Raw genomic sequence first — 24,998 nt, 5'->3', positions numbered from 1 at the left:
TTTCAGGGAAGGGTTTTTTAGAGGAAATGGGGGGGGGTGAGATGCCTCCCACAAATCCTTGCAGGTCTCCTGCTTGTACAGTATAATCCCAGTTATAATACCAGAGTACTCTCAGCAAGTTTTCCATGTTAGCTTTCAGACAAGATTTAACATTTGTCCTTTCAGAGTCAGTCTTATATGACTGAAGCAAACAAAATGATTAAAACTGAAATCCTGTGTTTATTTACTTGAAAGTAAGCCCGATGAACTCAGCAGGACTAAGTGAATTTGCATAAGATTGGTATTCATAACAACAAAATTTGGACCAGCAGTAGAAATCTGCAGCCTTGTTACATTTATTCTCATCTCACAATATCTAGCCAGCACAGTATAATGCAAGTCTTACAAAGAGCCATTTTAGGAACACAACTCTAGACTATGAAAGGGATTCCAAATTCTATTACAGAAGTTTTATCTATTCAATAGCCCTCTGGAAATAATCAAAAACGGGTAACTACCTCCTTTACTGCTTGTATTCATAAAGGACCAATTAAGAAACTATATTATAATCTTTTTACCCACAAACCATTTGGGAATTACAAAAGTAGGAAAACCTGATCTCAGCCATGCTGAGATAAATACCTATGAAAACAAATAAAGAAAAGTGTCACTGCAGTTACAGAACTTGCTGCTGACCATACTAATGATACATCACACAAGTTAGGGAGAAGGTCCCAGTTGCAATTGCTGGCATCTGTGGTTTAAGGGGGGTCTCAAGAAACAGGACTACGAAGATCTTAGGGAGCTGCTGGCTGTAAATCAGTGAAAGCTGTGAACTATCTGACTGGACAAATACAATGTGTGAATTAACTCTAATTTTCTGTCGTCATGTTTGGCAGGTGCCGCTTGCCTATATTTGAAGTAAAATCTCATGAGGGCATGCTACATGTAATGGCTACAATGTCTGTGTTCAGCTCAATAGCAACCACAGCCCAATTACTCTCTCAGCCTTACCTAATTCACAGGTTTGTTACAAGGCTTAAATGCTGTCCTGAACTCCTTAAAAGAAAGACAGGATGCAAGCATAAGATAAATACTGGGTAGATGACATTTCTTTGTATTCCACTCACTACTAGTTTGATGCAGGATTTCTTTTTAACTTTGACAGTCTAAAGCAAATTAGTCAAACTAATTAACATCTCGCCACTTTTGAGAATAGGAATTACTGGCATGAAATTTAGATAGAGAAAAGCTGTGTAAAAATTAACTTGATGTAAGAGTTTTGAAAAGTCCTCAATTTTGTCCCTTAGCACTGAATAGCTGGTGACCTGCTCTGAAGAATTCATTCATGCTAGTTAGAGGAGAGATTTTACAAAATGGGTCAGGTTGACCCTAAACTGTGCACTAAGAGGAGAAGCTTTAATGATCACTCTTTCAAAGAGAACATCACTTAGGAAGTAAATGATCAGCCTTTTATTTAAAATTGTCACAGCAACCCTCTGATTATAGTTTGAAGAAAGCAACAGGGAAGTGCAGACTTGCTATAGACAGGTAGAACATTTGTGGGGGGTTTTATGAAGTCATAAAGAACTGGGTATCCAGGGTCAGTAGGGGGCTGGAAAGCATAGACGCTTTCAATTATTTAGCCATCTCCTCAGCCATCCTTAATGGAGAATTAAAGGTGTTCTGGAGGAGTATGATTAAGTAGCTGTAAATTTTGTTCCCACAACTTTTAATATAGATTCTCAGGAATTATCACTTCAACTTTTCAGTAGCTTTTCGGAGACCCTGTCAGACATCACCCAGGCCTTTTAGACTTTGGAGAGGGACTGGAAGCAGACCCCCCACCCCCACCCCAAGAAAGAAGTGAATGGCTGAACCAGGAAAGGATTGATCTTGCAGGGCTAGGAGAACGTTCAGTATTCAAAATGATCAGCCATAAACTTACTAATACTTAGTATTACTAAAACTTTGTATTAGTAAGAGAAGCAGGATCTACTAATGGGGTTCTACGTTTTTCTCCAAATGAGAAAAAAACAGGAAAGATCAAGGGAAAGATACAGTTGAAGTGGGAGTGCGGAACACTCTTCAACCCTCTGGATGAAATTTACAGAGACAATAATGTATGAATGGATCCTTAGTTAGAAATATGCTGCTAAAGGCAGAGACCACAGGTTATCATTTTTGGTACTCCCCTTACCACACACCATTCTTACCTTATAAAGCCATGTTAATCCACAAGAAAGATTATCATGGCATGCCTGTGAAAGACCGATTAACTTTTTCTGTGAATTCTCATTTCTAGTGTTACGAGACAACTGACCTTAAGGATAGTTTCTCCTGTTGCCTGCAGGCAAAGTCAGTTAGTATATAGCAGTGAGGTAGGGGCATCCTTAGGACTTCCAGACTGAGCCCAAAGAACTGGAAAGAATCACTTCTGACTTGCAGAACTGTATGAACTTACAGAATCCAAGAACTGTACCCCAGTAGGACTAGCAAGTTTAAACCTGTGCTGGACACAATTAATATTCTCATAAGAGATAAAATGTGAAGGCGAACACTATGCTGTCACCAGAATTACCCCTGACTCTTATGCTTAAGTCATCTGAATGAGTTTAGAAATCAATTTGAATTAAGGAAGAAAGCCATAAAGCAGATCCACCAAACAAAGCATACGTTCCCACAGATCAAGGCACGTGTATAATGGGGGGGGGGCAGGGAAAATGCTGGGATTTGCCGAATCTTGTTGAATGTCTTAACAAAAGCACTGACCACTTCAACAACAAGGATTGTTTATAGATGACAGATTTTTTTTTAATATTCCAGACCAGTTATATTGCACTCAAGATTGTTGTCCATTTGGCCATGTTTTTGTCTCTGTTTATCAAGATGTCCTAGAGCAGATGGCTTTCATATGAAGCCAGTTAATGCTTCTCTTGGTAAACTTGGACCAGTTCCTTCACACCACCCAAGTCCCCCCAGCTGAAGTGACTTCACATTTCATAATCAAAGTGCAATATATATATACTAGGAGGGAGGCTCGTTGCAGCGGCAAATGCAACGTGCGCTAGCCCTCCCCCCCCCGGCAGAGTGCATGGAGGGCGAGGCAGCTGCCCTGACAGGGCAGGCAGCTAAAACCGGCTGTCGCCTCACGGGCTTGCTCGGATTCCCCATGGCTGCGGAGAAGGTGAGAAAGCCGGCTCCGCATGGGAAGGGAAGGGGGTGTAAGCCACCTCTCCCCCCAGTGGCTTGCTTAGCTTCCCTGGAGCCGCAGGGAGGGCAAGCAAGCCGGCACCGACAGGAAAGGGAATCCCCCCACCCAGTGGCAGACACGTGGCACACCTGAGCGGGCGCCTCCGAGGGGAGGTGGTTGGCGTCCACGGGAGCAGGAGGGGAGGGGGAAGAGGCAGGAGTTGATGGGGCTGCAGCCACAGTCTCCCATGCAACCACTGGCTCCCGCGCCACCACTGCCATGGGCTCGTCCCCGTCCTCGGCGCCCGCATTCTCTCCCTTGCCCTTCTCAGCCTTCCCTGCAGGCTTCTGGTCCCCGGGTTTGGTCTCCCGCCCCGTCCCCGGTGCACCAATCACACAGAGGGGACAGCCGCCTCTCTTGAAGGGCCTGCGCCGCTGCTTGCCAGGGCGACCCACATCCGCGCACCTCCGGCTCATGTGGCGGCAGAAATCGTGGGGCAGAGTGACTTGGGGGCAGGCCACCCAGCGCTCAAGCTGCCGCCGCCAAACGAAACAGCATCACGGAGCACAGTGAGACACGGCAACCCCCTTCCCAAGGCAGGGAGGAAGCACCACATGTCCCCGCCAGTGGGGTGGGGATAGGAGGGAGGTGGTGGGTTTCCCGACGGTGGGCAGGCACAGCCTCGCGAGCACGGGAACACCTGTCTGCATTGGGGGGCCAGGGGAAATGGCGAGCGGCAGCAACTCGGGCCCTTTCTGGCTCTCAGTGACCCAGGCTGTCAAGGAGGCGTACGTACCCTTCGATGGCTCCGTCCACACTGAGGGTGCAAGAGGGGTCGCTGGCTGTGTGGGCGGGAGTCAAGTCACACAGCCACCCAATGCAGGCAGAGGATTGGTGGACGTTCGGAGTGGCAGTTCATGCGGCCAACCTATTTTGGCACGCATCGAACGTTGGGAGACGAAAACTCAATTATATATAAGTGGAGACCATGGAGACAGTCCACTGTGAGTTGCTGTATGACTCCATGGTCCTTGGTAAAAGAATCATTAATCAATGAAGTTATTAAGTGATTTTGTTCTGGAACTGCAGAAATTTTTAAGGGTTAGCATGAAACCTTCTCTACAGCAACATGTCCTCACAAAAACACTTAACACACCTAGTAGCTGGTCCATCTTTATCAAACCAATGCACATCTCCAAGAGCCAGAATGTGAGTCTTCTCATCTTCTGACAAACTCACTTTGTCCTCCTGGATACCAATGTTCACTTCCCAACAATCTGTTCTTTGCTTTTATGTTCCTTTACCACAAAACCATGCTGAATGAATTGAAATAATATATTTACATAAGACTTGAAGGAAATCAGGCGAGGAGATGAGAATATGCTTTAGATATGGGAAAACTGGTATTTCCTGGAGATGTTGAGAGAGGACTGGGGCTGTCAGAACCTTTATAGAAATAGTCTTGCTAACAAGAAGCTATAGTTTATAAAGCCCCAGTAGTGAGAGTGTTGGTCTGCAAAGGCAAAGTGAAGAAACTTCCTCTACTTGTGGCATATAGGTACATGGAATTTCCACATAGGTGATTAGACACCTTTTCCCAGATTGGTGTCTCCCCCCCCCCCGTCAAGTTGTGGTTGGTTGAATCCTCTGTCCTTTGTGAAGTTACAATCCCATTCCTTGGAACCCTGACTAATTCAAGGAGATAACTGAAAAACATCAAGGAAGCATCTTTATTTGATCCTCACCAGGCTTTTGTGAAGTTTTGGAGGCAGTCTCTAATCCATTTGGGATTGCAAACAAGCATCCACTGTATTATGACCAGGGCTTCCCCTCTTCATTGAAGAAAACAGAAAAGGAAGACTGGTAGGTGAAGTTATCTTTCCTGCAATTTAACTCTGGAAGTTCTGTATGTATGAAAAGAATCCTGTCACCCACAGATAGGCTGTTTAAGAAAACAGAATTTGTTACTGATACCTGCAAGGCTGAAGAAAAGCGTATAGCCCTTCTTTAGAGACACTTCTACTATCTGTGGGAATGATGGACGTGTAAACAGAATTGCCATAGAAACCACCACCAGATGCTCTGCTGTGAACTCAGCTGAGGCACTGTTATTATCATTTTATTTATTTACTTCATTTATACACTGCCTTTCTCCACAGTGGGGACACAAAGCAGCTTACATCATTCTACCCTCCTCTGTTTTATCCTCACAGCAACCCTGTGAGATAGGTTGGATGTGTGACTGGCTCAAGGCTGCCCAGCAAGCTTTCATGGGAGAGTGGGGATTTGAAACTGCTTCACTCAGATCCTAGTTGAGCATTCTCACCATGCTGGCTCTCCTTTGTTGGCTAATCAGATAAGGGTGGCCTGAAAACCATGGAACATCGTCTCTGCTTGCATCATCTGCAAGCTAACCCCACATACGAACAAATGGGGAAGCTATTCTGAAGGTCAATATACCTCCTTTCTTGCATCATTAGAGAAAAAAGAACTTCATAACTTTCATAGGAGATTTCCACATTGGTCCCCTCTTGTCACTCAGTATTTGCTCATTTTTGATAAGGGCATGTTTCAAATGGTAAACTGAACTCATTGTAAGTTCACGGAACATCCAAAATATATGTATGCTGTAGTAAAGTACAGTTATTGCATTAAGAAATTATCTCTGTTGGTATTGGCTATGTGGAATAATTTAGGATTACTTAACTTTTCTCCAAAGAGCTACCGGTTATGCTAGTCCGGTTAAGTGAAAAGGAGGTTAAACATCAGCAGTGTTTAATGGATTTATTCCATAGTGGTTATTGTACTACAAAAGGAAATATGACCAATTTGCAAAGCAATATTCAACTCTGATAAAATCTCTGATAAAACTCTGTGTATATAAAAACTAAACTTAGTATCTTAGGGTTATATATGGCAGCTTTTCCTTGTTGATTTCTATGCTGCTCATAGTGCTCTACTCTTAGTCCTCTACAAGTTTATTTACGGCTGTTAGCTGTGGCTTCCTTTTGAATAATGAGGATTTGAAAAGTGTTCATAAATTCTGTTTAATCATCAACAGACATACAGTATGCTCAATCACTGTAGGCAAATGTAGTGAATTTACACACATCCAGGGAGCCCAGGAGCTAGCAAAATGGCGGTGGCAGCAAGCCCCACCCCCAGCTCCCCACACTACGGCCTGTTGCCGGCCTCCTGGGGCCCCGCTGGAGCGCTGCAACCCCAGGGAGGCCCAAGGAGGCCCCCACCACCTCCCTGGGCCAGCGCTGGAGCACTGCGGCCTGGGGGAAGGCCAGAAGATGCTCCCCACTGCCTCCCTGGGCCAGCGCCGGAGCGCTGCTGCTTGGAGGAGGCCAGGAGAGCCCTGCCACCGTCTCCATGGGCCAGTGCCGGAGCGCTGCTGCCCGGAAGAGGCCAGGAGAGCCCCCCGCCACCTCCCTGGGCCAGCGCCGGAGCGCTGCTGGCCGGAGGAGGCCAGGAGAGCCCCCCCACTGCCTCCCTGGGTCAGCGCCGGAGCGCTGCGGCCCGGAGGAGGCCAGAAGAGGCCCCCCTGCTACCTTCTTTCCTTCTCTTTCTTTTCCTCTTTCCTTCTCTTCCTTTCACTTCTTCCTTCCTTCGTTCCTTCTCTCTACTCTCTCCTTCCTTTCCTCTTCCCTCCTTCTGCGGCCCAACTCTAGTGAGAAGGGGTTTAAAGTTTATCTCTTCGCTTCCCCCCCCCCCGCTAGGAAAGGGAAGGGGGGGGTTTTGAAGATGCCTCCCCCCCTTTTGCTTCCCCTTCTGACATCACTTCTGGTGATGTTAGGGGGAGTTGCATATGCTAATGAGCTATTATGCTAATAGCCTAGTAGCTCATTAGCATACTGTATGCTAATGAGCTCCTGTAGCTCTTTTTCTATGAAATGACCCCTGCACACATCACACATGAGTCTGTACATTCAAGTCTCTCAGGTTTGAGATTTATATTGATTTAAATTTCTCTTTTTTCTTTTACACTTATCTGGGAATGTCTATAAATACACTAAGCATCCAGTTACCAGAATCTTTTGTATTCAGACTCACTATGCCTACTGTCTACATAACCTGTAATTCCAAAATCAAATGCTTTGGAAGTACATGACAATCTAAATAGCAACCATTCAACTGATCCGGTGAACCCTTCTAGGTATCAAAACTCCAGTACACTGTGTGCAAAAAATCACTACTAACCTTAAGGATGAAACTATTCTCCATACACATAGAGAAGTGAAGATAAAACTCATACCATAATTACACATCTTAGAAGATGCATATATGCATATCAGCATTGGGGTTCTCACCTGGGATACCTATGTCCTCAGTGCAGTGCTCCGCAATTACCAACCTAAGATGTAGCACTATGTAAGCCAGCCTGAAATGAGCCTCAAGGTCATATTCTGTTGTCATATTCTAAACTTAATTTGCCACTTTGGATGTTACAACTATTTTTCTCCTATTAAAATTTTCTTAATGATGGCAAATCGTTTAAATCAGTAATATTATTTATTTATTTATTCTCTTTTACACTTATCTGGGCATGTCTATAAATACACTAAACATTATTCTCACTTACTGAAATGTAACTCAAATGTTACTGAAATGTACTCAAATACTATATATGCCTACTGCAAACCAGAAAGTGTTGGTTGTTTTGGCTGTACTAAAAACTGCTCTGTTCACTGTTAGTATACTGAAATGGAACTAAGTAAACCACAGCTCAAGGATAGAAAGAGTTAATGACCCCTAAATTTACCCAGTTATGAAATTCACCAGAATCCAATTGGATAAGGAAGCTCTCATTTACATAATAACTAGGATATTATTAATCCCTGTACTCAAACTGGCTAAGGGCTATTAGCCACAGTCCATGAAGTAGAATAATCACTGAACAGTTGAGAGCTAATTCAGATAGGGATTCTAAGTGATACAAACTTGTGAGGGCATAAGCCAGTGAAAAAGAATTTGCATAACAGCTATGCCATTAAAATAATCTACCTGACCCCAGAAAACAATGCATTTCATATTTAAATTAATTTGGCAGGGGTGAACTTAATAGGTGTTCAATGGGATGCAAGTATTTATACCTGGCTAAGGCCAATTATGAATGGTTGTAATAGCATTAAGTTCAGTTACTGGCTAGTTATTAGAAGAGTTCTGGGGGAAATTACACACACTGAAATACATTGCTCTGAAGTTTGACAGAGACAGACTCACTATCAATATTATATTAAATAAACTCTGCTGCACAGACCGGGTCACATGAATTTTACAACAGTAATTAACCATGAACACTCCTAGCAATGCAGAGTTCTCTCTCCTTCACTATTCATGCCTGGTAAAGGGAGCTCAGTACCACAGATATGATGGTTACCCAGTTTGAGAGAAGCTGACCTCACAGAAGATTTCTTGATCAAACTTGGAAATCTACCTAGTGTGATCATCAGTGCCTTCACTGAACTGGCAGAGGTGATCAGAGGATCGGTATTGGAAATCCCTAGAAAATCAGTTCTGGGAGACTTTAACATCCATGCTGACTGTGCCTTGTTGTGTTACATTCAGGACTTCATGGTCACCATGAGACTGGCCTAGGTTGTATTGGCCTCTATGTAATTGGTCATAGCACTGTCCACTTTTCTGTAGTCAGCAGTTTTACAGTAAAGGGACCTGACTTGATGACTACTTGTTAAAGACATGGGTGGATTTTTCAGTTCTTCCTTCCAGGAACAGAGTAAGATGGTTTTCCTTTAGTGACTTAAAGATTTTGAGTTAGAACAGTGACTCAGAGCCCAAATTTCAGAGTGAAACAAACTTTCTGAGAGCATGGGAATAGTTGCTCCCAGTGCCTTTTGCTTCCTTTGTATGCCTTTCTGTGATGTCTTTACAAGGTCTCTGATTAGGCCACACCTGGAAGGCAGTTTGAGCTGGACCTCTGCCAGAGGTGTCAGAAGCACCTGCTTGTCTTAGTTTTAGACTGATTGCCTTGACTAACGTGGACGAAGTGCTTGAGGCTATGACGTTTACTGCATACAAAGCGGATCCTTGTATCTCCTGACTAATTAAAACTTGCCAGGTGAGCTTAGGAAGGCTTCTTTAAAGACTGTAAAATCCTCCTTGGTGCAAGCTTACATTAGCCTTAGGAGGCTGTGTTTAGGCCCTTGTTGAAGAGACCCTAATTGACTATGAAAGATGTGGCCAATTACAGGCCCTTAAGCCTGCCCTATTTAGGCAAGGTGATCAAGTAAGTCGTGGCCGAGTACGTCCAGGCATACCTTGCTTCAGAATGGGGTTGCCTTGGATGTTAGCTGGAACAAGCCACTGCCACCATATTCTGGCACTATTAACAAAGTATCATTGGCTTCCAATTCGCCACTGGATTCAATTGACGGTGTTGGTTTTAATTTTTAATATCCTTCATGACCTGGGGCCCACATATCATCAATATCCCCTTTTCTTGTATGAACTCAATGAAACCTTCTCTTTGGAAAATGCCTTGACATTTTACTTGAAATTGAAGCTGTAAGATACATAACTATATGGGGGGAGGGGGGGAGTTGGGCCACTATTCAGGATGAACAGGATGACTGTTTTTAAATAGCTAAAGTTACTAAATAGCTGAAGTTGCTTTGCAAGACCCATTCTAATATGTTGTGCTGCATTCTACATAGTTACATGGGTAGCAAGCAAGTATATAGCTAACTTTACAGGAACATCACCATCAGAGAGAAAAAACCTTGGTTAGTTTTCAGGATGTGTCTTGCAGTGGCTGCATGAACATCTTACTAGTAGAGGTGCCAGTCCTTACAAATATGCAAGTGCCATTCACAACCCTGTGTGTTCCTATGCTGTTTGCATGAGATGCCATATTTACATCTACACTGGTAGATTTGTTTCCTTCTATTACCCAATACTAAGAGGGGGGGAGTGCTTAACTATTTTAAAACTTGTTGTACATGAACTGTGCATTCAGTTTAAAAAGATGACAGAAAAATATTTCTAAATATTTACAGTAATTGAACTTGTATGCATTGGAGATTTCTATTCCTACATTGATCCCACTCAGCATCTTTGGATATATTGCTACTAAACTACACTTTAATATTGCTTGGGATAGGAAATTCAATACATAGTCATCTAAATATATTCCTTCTCTTGGTTTTCTCAGAATGCCCTTTATCTCCTTCCTTTTAAAAAGAACTGACCCCTCACTTCTATGATAGTAGTGCAGCATCAGCTACACAATAATACTTAATATATCATCAAATAATACATAATTAAGACTTTTGCTCTGGCACGATGCAACAAGCTAGCATTTAGTTTCTCAGTTCATCTTACTACAGTTGTGTAGCTCTTTCAAAATGTTAGAACACACTGGGAATATTTACATCTGTAAAACAGTAAAGGATAAACAGATGGTTTTTAAGCCACTAGGCTTGGGATCCAAAGAACTATTTAGGATGCAGTGTCTTCTAACGCAACAGAATACTGTTTCTTTAATCAGCTAACCCTCATGCCATATCACAAGCTACTTTTTTAGTTTTAAAAAGCAGATTGCCATGTCATGGAGTTTTGAGAAAGCCAATCTAAAGCCCCCTTAAACTTAATGGAAATACTTCAACATTTCTTTGAATCTTGGCATTCTGCAAATGAGAAGATTAAATATAAATGTGGGCTAAATTATTTTGACAATGAAAAATACTAAGAACATTTACTTCTTCTCAGGACCTTCTACACCCATGGTACCATGGTGACTTTGAGGCATGATGGCACATTTCCTGCCCCATCTTTCACATGGTCATATTAATGCTGTAGTTCAGGAGTTTTCCATTATATCTGAGCCTTGCCTTGCTGGCATGATTACAATTCAGTTTATTCTTGACCTGCATTCTTGGTTTGGAAGGGGAACAAAAACAGGTTGCTGTTTCAGATGAATGGCAAACTACTCTGCATTAAAGTGCAAGTTATTAATTGACTTCAAAGTATGTGACGTGGAAAGGTTGAGGGCAAGCACACTTAACACCAGTCCACATTACGTCTAAACGACACCTGAGCCATAGTGTTGACCAATGGTTAAACAGCACTATCACTACTGGGACACATCAACAAGCTAACTTAGCAGTTACATTTCATACTTTTGACATCTGTAATAATCAGTATTGTTTCCTGAGCACTGATGGTTTGTGTATTTAAGAGCTTTCTGTTACTTAAATTTATTGCCACAGGGCCAAAATAGATATGACAGTGAAGCACTCTAGTTTCCCACACACACACCTTTTCAGGTGCTGAAACATCTGTAGAGAGTGGCCATTTCAGCCCAAGAGTATCTCAGCCAAATACACTGCAGGCCTGATCAGGATTGGACCCTTGCAGCATTCTTAAATGATTAGAATGGTGGCAGCAGTCTCATGGCAGCCATGATGACATCATTGTGTCTAATTTGGCCCACAGAAACGCTCATACTAGGAATTGAACAACATGCATGTATATTTATGTATTTACTTTATTCACAGCCTACTTTTCTTGCTAAGATTCACAGCAGGTTACAGAATAAAAACAGTGTGTTCATACACAGTCTTCCAATTAACAATGCAACAGTACAGAATTAAAAAACAAGGCAAACAACAAACTGCCTAAGGCAAGGTATACTATAGACAGCATAGTAGCTGAAGATCATATGCCTCTGTATTTGCTTGATCAGTTCCAGCATGGCTGGAATTTTTATTCCACTTTCAGTGTAAGCATAAAATGTTGAAAAACAACATCCTCAAAGCAGTAATTTAAGAATAAGTTACAGTTTGAAATATATTCCATTTCAAGGGATGTATTTTCATTGAACTAATTAGATTCTCCTGAAGCAGGGGACTTCCAGTGGCAAATGTATTTTCCATTCCTCTTGCAACAAATTGAAATGGAGATTAGGCCCCAGAACAGGTGTGTAAAGGCTTATGAAAAAATACTGTTAAAATGATTATGTCAGTGCAATCAGGCCAATGTCGGCAGTCAGTACCTCTTACATGGTGAGCCAGTAGCTTCACTGCTCTTCATTCACATGCTCCAAAACCAATATAGGTTGCAGAGACGTTATACGAAGATCATAATTTAATACAGCCCTGTTTAGCCCATGGACTAAGAGCCAAAATCTGACATATCTGTGTCCGGTAAGCCACCATGAACCAACTTTTTCTGGAAGGTATATGGCTTTGTATTATGTTTTGAAGTGATAAACCATTCCAATCAGTATTTTAAGCATTTTATGATCTCATTAAGGTCACTGAAGCCAGTTTTTCCTAACTTTACTAATTTGAGCTATAACTCAAGAACCAAGCAACCAGTTTCAAAATTTAAAGCATTGTTGAAGGCTAATGAATTCCCCTGCAAATGACTAATACTAATAATGCCTGTATCTATTACCACTTTAAAGATATAGGGCATAAAATCAAGGGGAAACTCAATTTTTTCATGGATTATTGCATATAATGTTTACCTATACCAGATAGTCACCTGAAGAATATTAGACAATCTTTTGCCTTTCCAATGTGTCACAGCATGAAGAATTCATTTTGATAAGCCATAGTTAGGCACATGAGAACTGATACAAAAATTATGTGATTTTTAGAAATTGTAACTTTGTGTTTCTGCTAAGAAACATCTTTTAGTTTTGTGAATTCTGCAACTGTTCAATATGCATATATTTTTATTTACAAATGTCATGCCGTCATTTCACAGTTGTTAAGATTTAATATTTTATTCAGCCTATTTTTAATGTTCATTACTGTGATCATCTTCTGAACGAAGATTAAGAAGTTTTGCCACCTCACCTGATATAAATATTTGGTCTGGCCAACAGACTAACTTTCCCGTGGGCAGGTATACAGGCAGCATAATAGTACCATAAGGAGAATGGGGCAGTCAATGCACACCTGCTGTATCCATCATCTAGTCCTCTGTCTGTGATCTGAAAATTACTTATGCTTTAAAGAACAAGTAACTTGCATTCAACAAATATTCGGCAATGCTCAAGTGGCAATATAAATAGACTTGGCACAGTTCCACTTGTGCAATGCATATTTCTTCCCTCCCTCTATACCAGGGGTGCCCAGCCTTTTTGAGCCTGTGGGCACCTTTGGAATTCTGACACAGGAGGGTGGGCACAACCACAAAATGGCTGCTGCAGAAGGCAGAGCCAGCCACAAAAAGTTGTATGCATAACTCTTAACAGTAATTCTTCAATGTTTCAGACAGAAGTTCTATTTAATAGGATGCCTTTTCAAATGAACGTATTTTTAAAAAATATTTTTTGCATACACAGCTTACCTTCAGCTGTGCAGCGATGACCCCTTGTGCTGTGGTGGTAGCTGCTGCCAAAGCAATGTTTTAAAAATCTGCCCTGCCAAATCAGATCTTCAGTGGCCAATCAGAAGATGTGCTGAGCAAAAACCATCTGGCCGCATCCACTTTTTAAAAACATTTGGTGGGTGCCAGGAACAGTCTCAGTGGGCATTTTAGTGGCCATGAGTACCTCACTGAGGATCCCTGCTATATAGTGCCCAAAATTGGTTGCACAAGATACAATAAATCTGACTTCGCACAAGTGGCTACTGTGGTCTATTTCTTGTGTTTCCACTTGTGGAGGAGCTCTAGCACAAGTGGAAATTTTGTGCCTACTTGTGGAGGAGCTCTAGTACAAGTGGAAATTTTGTGCTGTAACCAACCACTGGATGGAAATATGGGAGGTATGTACAAACCTCACATTTCCCCTGATGTGCTACTGCACTGCCAGCATTTGTGCCCATGTGCACATTTGTAAGAACCCTTCTGAAGAAGGAGATTTTCTACCATCTGAAAAGGTATAATTTGTCACACACTGTAGTTTTGCAGATTATGGTTATATACAAGACTCCTGCTCATTCTAGAACCTTTTTAGTTGCAGGCTTTGAAACTGTCAAGTTTATTAAGCATCTCCATCTTCCTAAGGGAAAATGTTAAATGATGTTTAAGGGTATCGATGGTGCAACCTCATTTGGAATACTGTGTACAGTTCTGGTCACCACACCACAAAAAGAATATCATAGCATTGGGAAAAGTGCTGAAAAGGGCAACTAGAATGATAAAAGGGTTGGAACAGTTAAAACGCTTGGGGCTCTTTAGCTTGGAGAAACGACGGCTGAGGGGTGACATGATCGAGGTTTATAAGATTATGCATGGGATAGAGCAGGTAGAGAAAGAAGTACTTTTCTCCCTTTCTCACAATACAAGAACTCATGGGCACTCAATGAAATTGCTGAGCAGTTGGGTTAAAACAGATGAAGTACTTCTTCACCCAAAGAGTGATTAACACTGCCACAGGAGGTAGTGGTGACTACAAGCATGGACGGCTTCAAGAGGGAATTAGATAAGCATATGGAGCAGAGGTCCATCAGTGGCTATTGGCCACAAAGTATAGATAGGAACTCTCAATCTGGGGCAAGTGATGCTCTGTATTCTTGGTGCTGGGAAGGGGGGCAACAGTGGGAGGGCTTCTAGTGTCCTGGCCCCACTGATGGACCTCCTGATGGTACCTGGTATTTTTGGCTACTGTGTGACAGAGTGTTGGACTGGATGGGCCACTGGCCTGATCCAACATTAGCTTCTCTTATGTTCTTATGTTATGTTCTTATGGTTAACTGGAAAAGAAAAAAGTTTGGTTGCTAATCAAGCAGAAAGCAAATACTTGTAATGATCACATGTTCTTATCTTTGTAGGCTTTCATATCGGACTGGTCAAGACACATCTAACTGTGATACATGCAGGAACAGTGCATGTATAATCTATAGGTAGGTTAATTCTTTTCCAACTGAAAAATCATGATTTTATTCCTTAGTAGGAGACTGAATGCAGGTCAGAATTTTAAATTGCTATTTCAGCAAGAAAGCACAGGAGATCAGGAGATTAATGCTTATGGCACTATACAATCCAATTTATAAAGTATTTCAAATACAAAAATTAAAGTTAAGTGAGATAGGAAGGCAGATGCGTATTAGGTGATTTTACTGATTAAATCTCAGAGACGCTTTATATATTACATTTTTGTCCCCACTAAAAACAGGTATCTTCAAATAATAGCACGGTATTCACCCCAGCTACCAATTAACATGCAGCCTGTTATCCATTAAAATATAAAATGTGAAGTAACCTTCAGAAACAGGAGGGAGTGGTTAGTGGTGAGTCTTCAGTGTCCTTCTCATAACTATTAGAAGAAGAATAAACTCTTAAAAATAAATGTTTGCACGTTTTTTAAAACTAATGCATAATTTATAAACCTTACTGAATTTGGAGTTTGATTGCCTTAATACAGAAGTTGAATTTTTTTAGCACAGAGTACACAAAGCTCTGGAGATGAATAATATATCTTTTAAATTTCTCAACCCTTAAGACCACTTGCAATTCTTTCCTTAGTAGGAGCATAAGTAAGATAGGACCAAATGGTAGCAAATGTGGGGGAACCTCCCACATACTGTGGTACTTTTGAACAGACAGGGAGGTGGAAACAGGAAGGACTCTTGCCAGTAATATTTCTGAATGACATGCAATGGACATACATAAGAATAAGCATGAAGTCTGAACACGTTGACCTGTTGGGCTCACATGTGTAGTACAAGACCACGTACCTTGACACTCTTGATGCTATCTGAGTACACAGCACAATTAATTCAGCATTAATTGGTACACTATCATTGAATTGCAGGAAGCCTATTGCTATGTCATTTGTTTTACTGTGTAATGTATGCCATTAAAGAAATTAGGTGCTCTAACTTCAGAAGCTCTTAAGTGCTGATTGGTTTCATTTCCACATAAGATTTAAGTGACAACAGCAGCAAATCAGACCTGCTGTACTCTTTATACATTTAACAGGGAGTTTTAATTGGTTTCTTTTAAGAGGTACTCTTTGGTATTACATGCCTTGTATATATACCAATAAAAACTAAATTAAAAATTAGCAATATCGTAAGACACGAGGACACCGGTAGACATTTGAGACTACTCCCATCAGATGATGCGGTACTACTATAACCAAAGAGGTTCATTCAATCCTTTTCCCTATCTACCACTTTCCCCCTGAAAAGCCTTCAGAGTTTTTACCCCAAGCTTGCAGACCTGTGTTTACAAAGACAGCACAGATCTAGAATTCACTGAGAGAGGGAGGCCTTGGCTGGGAATTTCAGGAGGAAACAGATAGGCTGCACAAGGTTTACATCCTTGCTCCCTTGCACCTGTCCATAGCAAATTACTCCAACACCAAGGGTGCTTTGTAGGGGAGAAGCAGCTGTTAGGCTTTTGTTATACATGGCTATAAGTAATACATACGTTGGACCTCAGCGGGTGAAAGAAGAGAACTACAACTATACAGTGACCACTTTAATTCATCTGGTATCTCTAATTATGTGGAGAGCCAGTAATCTGTAGCCTGCAACCCCAGAACATGCTCAGCACTACCAAAGACCCATGACCAACAAGTTTTACAATACAGTATCCTGACCCATTCTTTACAAAAGACAAAGTTTTATCCACATCTGCAATAGGCATTAAAAACCTATAATCATACTGAAACAGTGTTAATTTTTGATACTTTACACTGAAATAATAGCCCTGGCTACCTAGTCTTGTCAGAGCTTGAAAGATAAGCAGGGTCAGCCATGGTTAGTACTTGAATGGGTAACCACCAAGGAAGTCCAGGTTTGCTATGCAGAGGAAGTCAATGGCAAACCATATTTACTCCGAGCCTTGAAAACTCCATGAGTGGTTACCATAAGTTTGTTGTGACTTGATGGCACTTTATTATTTTTATTTCTCTAACTTGCCTAAATTAGATAAAATTTCTGCAGAACGTGTGTGTGTGTGTGTGTGTGAGAGAGAGAGAGAGAGAGAGAGAGAGAGAGAGAGAGAGAGAGAGAGAGAGAGCATTCCAAACATCAATTTATCTTATTTCTTTATTTACTTATTTAAATTTTTTAGGCTGCCCTTCCCTGCACGTAGGACTCAGGGTAGCTAACAACAGAAAAGGGATACAATAAACAATTAAATGTTTAAAAAACAACAGTTAATGCACAATATATACTACACCAATAATATGATTAAATCATTTCAAGATGGTGGTTGAATTGTTTGAAGATGGTAAGAATTTCAGTTTTCATATTTTCCTGGACCCCCCCCTGGGGGGAGGACTTGTGGAGACTGGAGGGTATGAGAGTGCCAGGGTACATGCTGTACCATTGCTGTCCTCAACCTAATGCCTGGCAGAACATCTCTGCCTTACATGCCCTGCAGAAAGGTAACAAATCCCACAGGGCACAGATGTTCTCTGGCAGAGAGTTCCACCATGTAGGCCGAAAAAGCCCTGGCCCTGGTCGAGGACAGCCAGATCTCTCTCGGGCCAGGACCACCAGGAGGTTCTTGCTTCCAGAGCATACTGCTTTTCTTGGGGTGTAGTGGGACAGGCAATCCTGAAGGTATGAGGGTCCCTGACCGCTGAGGGCCTTAAAGGTCAAACCCAACCCCTTGAACCTGATTGAGTGCTTCACCAGAAGCCAGTGTAGCTTGTGCAGCACAGGTTGGATATGTGCCATCCAGGGGGTCCCCATATAGACCTGTGTGGCTGCATTCTGGATCAGTTGGAGCTTCCAGGTCAGTCTCAGGGGTAGGCCCATGTACAGTGAGTTACAGTAGTTTCTCCTGGAGGTGACTGTTGCATGAATTACTGTGGGTAGGTCAGGGCAAGACAGGTAGCAAGCCAGTTGTCTGACTTGGCGCAGTTGAAGAAACGCCAGCCTGGCAACCTTTGTGACCTTGTGGCCTCCATTGATAAGGAGGCATCCAGAGTCACGCCTAAACTCTTGACAGTTGGTGCTGGTGTTCAAGGCACTCCATCAAGAGACAGGAGTTGGCAACACAAACATGGCTCCCCCCCCCCAGCACCTTTCTAACAAACTTGGTTGTAGTTTATGCTACAATGAAGTTTGTTAGTCTTAAAGGTGCTACTGGGCTATTTACTATTTTACTAAAACGGCTAACTCCTCTGGCTCTGTCTTATTAGGATTCAGTTTCAACCAACTCTGCTTTAACCACCCAACTGTTAACCACGGCCTCCAAACCCTCGGCAAAATTCACAGGAGTGGTGCCCAGTCGGCCACCCATCAATAGAAATAGTTGGGTGTCATCAGCATACTGGTGGCACTCTAGCCTGAAACTCTGAGCCAGCTGGGCGAGGGGGCGCATATAGATATTAAATAACATCGGGGATAGAAGTGCCCCCTGGAGGACTCCACATACTATCAGGTTCCTTGGGGACACCATCTCCCCCAGCGCCAACCTCTGTCCCTGACCATGGAGGAATGAGGTAAACTATTACAAGGACTCCAGCGTCAGCAAGGCATTGAGTCAGCAGATCATAGTTGACTGTGTTAAACGCTGCTGAGAGATTGAGTAATATCAGCAGCACCAATCCACCTTGAACCAGCTGCCTGCAGAAATCATCTGTGAGGGTGACCAGCAGCATTTCCATCCTGTGGCCAGGGCAGAAGTCGGATTGGAATGAATCCAAAACCAATGAGTCCTCCAGGAATTTCTGGAGCTGTTCTGCTGCCGCCCTCTCGATTACCTTGTCCAGAAATGAAAGATTCAAAACTGGGTGGTAATTGGCCAGATCCATAGGATCTAGCGTTTTTTTTTTAAGAGCGGGACAGCATTCTCTTGCCCATCAGCTTCATGTTATTTCCCGTTCCAAGGTTTTTTCAGATGTGTGTGACATTTAGCATGACCAAGCAATGACCTTATAACATGATTCCTCCAAAGACATACAAATGGAGGACTCCTTTGACAATGGTTTTCATGCATTATTGTTTTAGAATCTGACTGCAGCAAGATGTGATAAATACTAGTCTTTCTTCCTTTTGAAATCACTTAAAAACAAAAGCCCTTTTCTTTGGGGTTTTGTTTGTTTGTTGCTACATGCATGCATACATAATGACTTTACTGGAGGGAGAAGAGGCGGAAAAATGAGCTGGGATAATGATAAATGAGGGGGGCATGCAATGGTGCAGTTTCCCATACAGTTTGAAGTTGTAAAATCCCAACAACATTGTACTTCTTCATCTGTAGTGTGTGTAAATTAGGACTAACCTTTAATTCAGTCTCCACAAAACATGCTCAAGATAATTACTTCCTAAATGAAAATCTAAGTAGCTCAGGGCTACCAAAGATGTTCTTAAGTAAACTCCCACAATAATCATATAAACGCTGTATAAAATAAGAGGAAACTGTCAGTAGAATGATACCATGTTTTAACAAGAGAGTTTTCAGTGGATTTGGAGGACACTGAATATCCTGGTGATCCAACATAATAAGGTTCAAATATAGCATGAAACATTTAAGGTAGGGTTCATCAGTGTTTATAAGATGGGTACAAATTCTGCCACATATTTATCTTTACCTTCCCCCAACTCAATTAAGACATCACATGAAACCATGATTTAATTAAACTAACTGTGGTTAGTGTAACTATCCAGATGCAGGCCATTCTACTAACTGTGGTTAGTTTTAGGGTATGTCAGACTAGACCTGAAACCACAGTTTGAACTTGGTTTATTTATCACAGTTAGCTGACTTAGTGATGGAATGCAGCCATCTTGATGTTCCCTGATGCCCCCTGCCCTGCAATAACAGGCTGGGATGCCAGCAGGGTCTCAGCAAAGGAGGCAGGGGAAACAACAAAGCCAGTAAAACCAGCATTTGATGAGATAAACCAGGGTTTGAATTATTGTCTCTGAGCTAAATCCTTGCTTCACAAACTAACCACTGTTAAAATAAACCATGGCTTTACATTATATATGAACTGAGCCATATCTCCCATTCATATTACTGCTACATCTCATTCTGAACCATCCTGATGTAAGGCAGGAGCTGGAAAGAGTTCGCTCCTGCTCTCTCACTGAAATGTTTATATCTAGGAAGACGGAGTAGAAAAAGTGGTGAACTGTTCCTCAAAATCCTATGTTTCTCTGTCCCTCCCTTCCCCCCGTTTGAAGAAAGTATATTCACAAGCTTTGAGGGGAAAAGTTTGTAGCCTAGTAATAAAGGAATGGAGACTGCTACGGATGTGCAAATAGGATAGAACACCAGAACTTTGGTGTGGTCAAATAAAGGAGGTAACCTCCTCCAACTGCCACTGCCACCGAGAAACACTTTTCAGAATTTGTCCTGTTTAAAACAGATTTTGTTTTGAACCAGAACTCAACAAAGTGTTTTCAGTGTTGCTGCATATAAAACTCGGGACCATAAGAAAGTAGAAGTAGGATGTGCTTAAAATTCTCATTTAAATAATAAGACCCTTTTAAACTGTTTTAAAGTATAGCACAGAACAATCATAGAGCAATAAATCTGTTGCCCTCATGAGTATCCAACTGCATCCTATAATGTCAAGTACAAGAAGACTAAGAAAGTGAACTGTAGAAACGATTAAATGTAATTAATTTTCCCCCTCAAGATAACAGTCTTGGCATATTAACATGGAATGACACAATAGCTGTATTCTAATTAAAGACCTTTACAGCATGAAAATGAAGATTTCAGATATTTAAAACATTTTTCTTTGTTTTTGCTTAAATTTATCAAAATATCCTTTAACATTTTTGCATATACACTTCAGTTTTATCTTCTCATTTTGTGACCAGCTTCTAAAGAACCAGGGGTACAACTCATTCTGTATGCAGTATGTGATACAGTATGTAGAGTTCAAAGAAAATCAAAATCTCTGAAATCCTTAGAGACCCAAAAACTTTTTAGATCCAGCCTCTGAATGTTCTGTTTGTTTAAAAAAATGGATGGAGGGGATTACACCTGATAAAAAAAGTTCTGAACATTGTCCAGAAGCCATAGCATGGTAGAACTAATTCTAACAGTCTGCACAGGCTTCAGAATCGTTTCGCTCCAGCGTCACTGCTCCAGTGCTTCAAAATCACATGAAGTAAAGTCAGAAAGTCTAGTGAATAGCATAAGGCCCTTAACCAAGTCTACACACCTCTTTGGATCCTGCCTATTGTTTATACTCAGTATTTTACGGAGCACTTAAAATGTACAAATTATTTTAGCTTACTGACATTCCGACTATCACAGCAGACACTAAGGCACAGTGATGTTTGCAACTGAATGTGGATTGGAACCAAGGTTTTCCCTGGTTTAAGTCCAACATTTCATCCATTTAACTCTGGCTACAAGCAAACACACTCATTTGAGAAATGCACCAAGAAATAATGCATTGATGCAGCAGAAGCCTGAATCACATAGGCAAGCACTTAAACGTGTAATTTATTTCAGCAGTTTGTAGCTGCAAAATATTATGATACTGGTCTCTAAGTCTATCTCATAAGAAGATACTATTAAATGCACTGAGTTAAATAGAAGTATGTGTCTTCAGTAAAAACCCCACTTGTAGTTTAAGATGGTCAAAAGCCCACTAATTGCTAGCTTCATCCGGGGGGGGGGGCACACATAAAGTTCATTAATAACAGAGAGAAAAATTAGGCAGCATTAAAATTCATAGTAAACTGAAGTGACAATTGTTTTCCATGTAGTGATAAGAAAAACAGATAAAGCCCCTAAAGCTTTAATAAAATGGGTATAATAAAAAGATTCTTTTGTTTCACTCCGTCAGATGTTTCAATAAGAGAAAATCTATCCCATTAGTGTGAAGATCACAATCTAGCAGATCAAGTATGTTCCATTCAGAATCAGCTATATTTCATAAAACTGCAAGCAGATGTAACCAAAGGAATGAGATCAATGCAGCACAAAAACGTATGCATTATTGGCATTAATCAAGATAGAGGCAAAAGCTCAAATATTTCTCCTTTATTATGCACTTACTATTGAGAGGTAATGGCTTTTGTATGCAGCAAATTTGCTAATCCTATCCTGTCTCAAGTATCTTTGACAAAACCTGTGAAATTTCATTCCTTTTGTGATTACCTCACAATGGAAATGGCCTTTCTACTCCTGCTTAACAACAGCCTTTGTTTAATATTTTGTACACCAATCCTAGGCACTTACCATGAATTAATGAAATAACTTCCTTAAGCATTCATAACAGACTTCACACTGGTCAAAAAGTCAGAAGCGCTCTATAAACTCATCTGAACCTTATTTCAGGTTCAAAAGTGTCTCATCTAAAGCATATTACTGATTAGTGTTTACAGTGAAATACTGATTAAACCAGACTACAGAAATGAAGTTCTAGAGAAGTATTAGTGAAAACCTAGCCTATCATTTGGCCATGTGTGTATCTCATTGAATTTTTAGGTGCGTTTTGCTTTATTCAATAATTTAATTTTAACCTCCACATTTAGGGCTGCCAAGTCCCCCCGGGGGGCGGATTTCCCCCCAGTTTGGAGGCCCGATTTCCGCCGCCACGGAATCGGGCCCCGGGGAAAACCCCACCCCGGCGTGCACGTCAGCCGGACGTGACGTGATGTCGCCGGGGGCGGGGCCACAGCCATCTGAGGGGAAAACTATGTTTCCCCCTCAGATGGCCGTGGCCCCGCCCCCAGCGTGCCTGGCGTCATCACGTCACCTCCGGCTGACGTGCATGCGGCGCGTTTTAAAATGCAATCACAGCAGCAAATTTTTAAAAAGTTAGTATGTTAAGAGTATCTTGAGAGATGAAAGCTCACCCAAGTTATGTCTCAACGGGGTATCCACTGGCTCAAGAGGTTTGAGGATCATAATTAAACCTCTCAGGGCTATACATAGTGCAACTGAGTTAATGCAGCCCAGAGAGAAGAACCTCTAAAAACTAAGATAAAACAAAATAACTATAAAGATGCATGGTGTCTAGTCAAACAATATAGCTAAATTTAATAAAGTACTATCTTCTTTCCCAGAACACATTTGTTTCTGCTCCTTCTCTGCTTAACTTGGGAAGTTTTGATTTTAAGGAAAAGCACCTTTTAAGAATTATTTTTCCTATATTTCTCAGAAGTGTCTAGGTTTTGTCCTTATCCAGATGAATATGTCCTTACTGAGGGTCCCACATCAAAGGCAAAAGCATGCTATCCAGTTTAACATAATGGATCAGAAGGCAGTATGGTTGCAAGTTCTGAATGGGGGTCAGCTCTTCTATTTCAAAAATTGGATTGTTGTACACATCAGCCAACACACAAGATAGGGAGCATTTAGCCTGCATAGAAAAGGCATACAGGGAAGCAAAAAGGGACTGGTCTCAAAAGCAGCCCCTGAAAAAATCTTTCCAAAAAAGCTTTCTTTAAACTGAAGTTCCTTCATGCAGCAAAATGTAAACGTTTTCAATAATCTTATTTTGGTCATAGCATCCAAGTGCAATACATGTCCTGATTTGCAGATCTACATGGAAACCGGACTGTCTGCACATTTTATGTTTCACCAAGGGCAGCCCCTAGAGTGAGGTCCTTTTGTTCAGAGACAACTCCCTGAAGCCTGGAAGGGACTGAAGAACAAAAACGGTTGCTCATGAAAACAGGACTTGTAACAACAAAGTCATGTGTAGAATATAATTTTCTCTTATCCCCTTCATCTACGATTGACAAAGATTCTTCTACTTAGACGTATTTAGCCAGCATCACTTCTGAAGCCAGGATGGGTTGCCATCAAACTACACATGATGCTGGAGCTCATGACTGGAACTCTACAAGTGACTCAGTCTGGATCAGAGCTAGAGGTGCTGGGAAGGGTGAGAAGAATTCAGCTTCCTTAAGCCCAATAAAGGAAAAAGCCCTGTATTGCACCTGACCCCTTTTGTTTGTTTGTTTTCTAAGGCATACAGCAGCTGGGAGGAACATTTCCTTTCAGGCAGAAGACTTGTGACCCCCTTCCCCAGCACCAATGCTCCCAATCACTTTGTGGCTGTTTTTTGGGGTCAAATAACACATTGAGAGTTCCTATGATGGAAACCCGATGCCACATATATTTTGGCCCTGAGGAGGCTACACTCACAGACAGACAGACAGACAGACAGACAGACAGACAGACAGACAGACAGACAGACAGACAGAGATATATTCACAAATTAAGGATGCTACAGTTTGGAGGTTCAGAGTATAATGACCTTCTAACTACAAACAAATTACTAAAAACTAACTTTTGCAAGTGGGGCGTCTTAAGCTTGAGATAGCTTAGTTCTATTCCAGCAGCTCAGCCAAACAGAATCATTGAAGAGAAAGAAAAGTAGCCGACTTTCTACAAAATTCAAAGCATAAGGCAACTGACAGAATGCCACTGGAAGACAGATGCTTAATTTCTGAGTTAAAATGGATAGGATTACTCAGCATGTTAAATATTGTCACTAAGTGTCAGTAAAGGTAATGTGCATGGCAGTTTAAAATGCCATTCACTTAAAACAGATGATTAAAAATGGAATACTGTTCCTTGTCCATTTATTGCAGTGATAGATTATTGAGCCAGCAATTGCTTTGAGAAGTAACCGGCATTCCAACCCATATTGTACATTAGAGAGCAATTAGGTTACATTTTGTACTATAGGGAGTTAGATGGTGGGCAGAGCAAGGAGCTAGCTGATTTGATGCTGTTGTTATCAGCCCTGGGTAGACGAATTGTCCAGTTTAGCCAGCACCAGAAGTCTGTGGCAAAGACTGGCGGATGCAGCAATGCTGGCGCAGCAGATTCCGGTGCTCTTGGGGAGGGGAGAGCTTGGCTATCTGGCTAGTGTACCGACTGCCTAACGCACCGGCCGGTAGCCTGCCGTCCCTGCTGGAGGCCATATCAGGCTGGGCGCTGGAGCACCCCAGGCTTT

General features: G+C 41.7%; 1 protein-coding gene across 1 annotated transcript in view; it reads left to right on the top strand.

The window, feature by feature from the left end:
- The window catches only part of FAM196A (family with sequence similarity 196 member A), a 47,578-nt gene that overhangs the window by 16,133 nt on the left and 6,447 nt on the right, over nucleotides 1–24,998 (top strand). The window contains exon 2 of the mRNA XM_015406546.1: nucleotides 14,926–14,997. Coding sequence (XP_015262032.1) covers nucleotides 14,926–14,997 — 72 coding nt within the window. The remainder of the gene's footprint in view (nucleotides 1–14,925; nucleotides 14,998–24,998) is intronic.

The sequence above is a fragment of the Gekko japonicus genome, unplaced genomic scaffold, assembly GCF_001447785.1.
Source record: "Gekko japonicus isolate JY-2015 unplaced genomic scaffold, Gekko_japonicus_V1.1 scaffold23, whole genome shotgun sequence".
Classification (NCBI taxonomy): domain Eukaryota; kingdom Metazoa; phylum Chordata; class Lepidosauria; order Squamata; family Gekkonidae; genus Gekko; species Gekko japonicus.
Note: the sequence above shows the minus strand (reverse complement) of the source record. Positions and strands in the feature narration are given on the sequence as shown.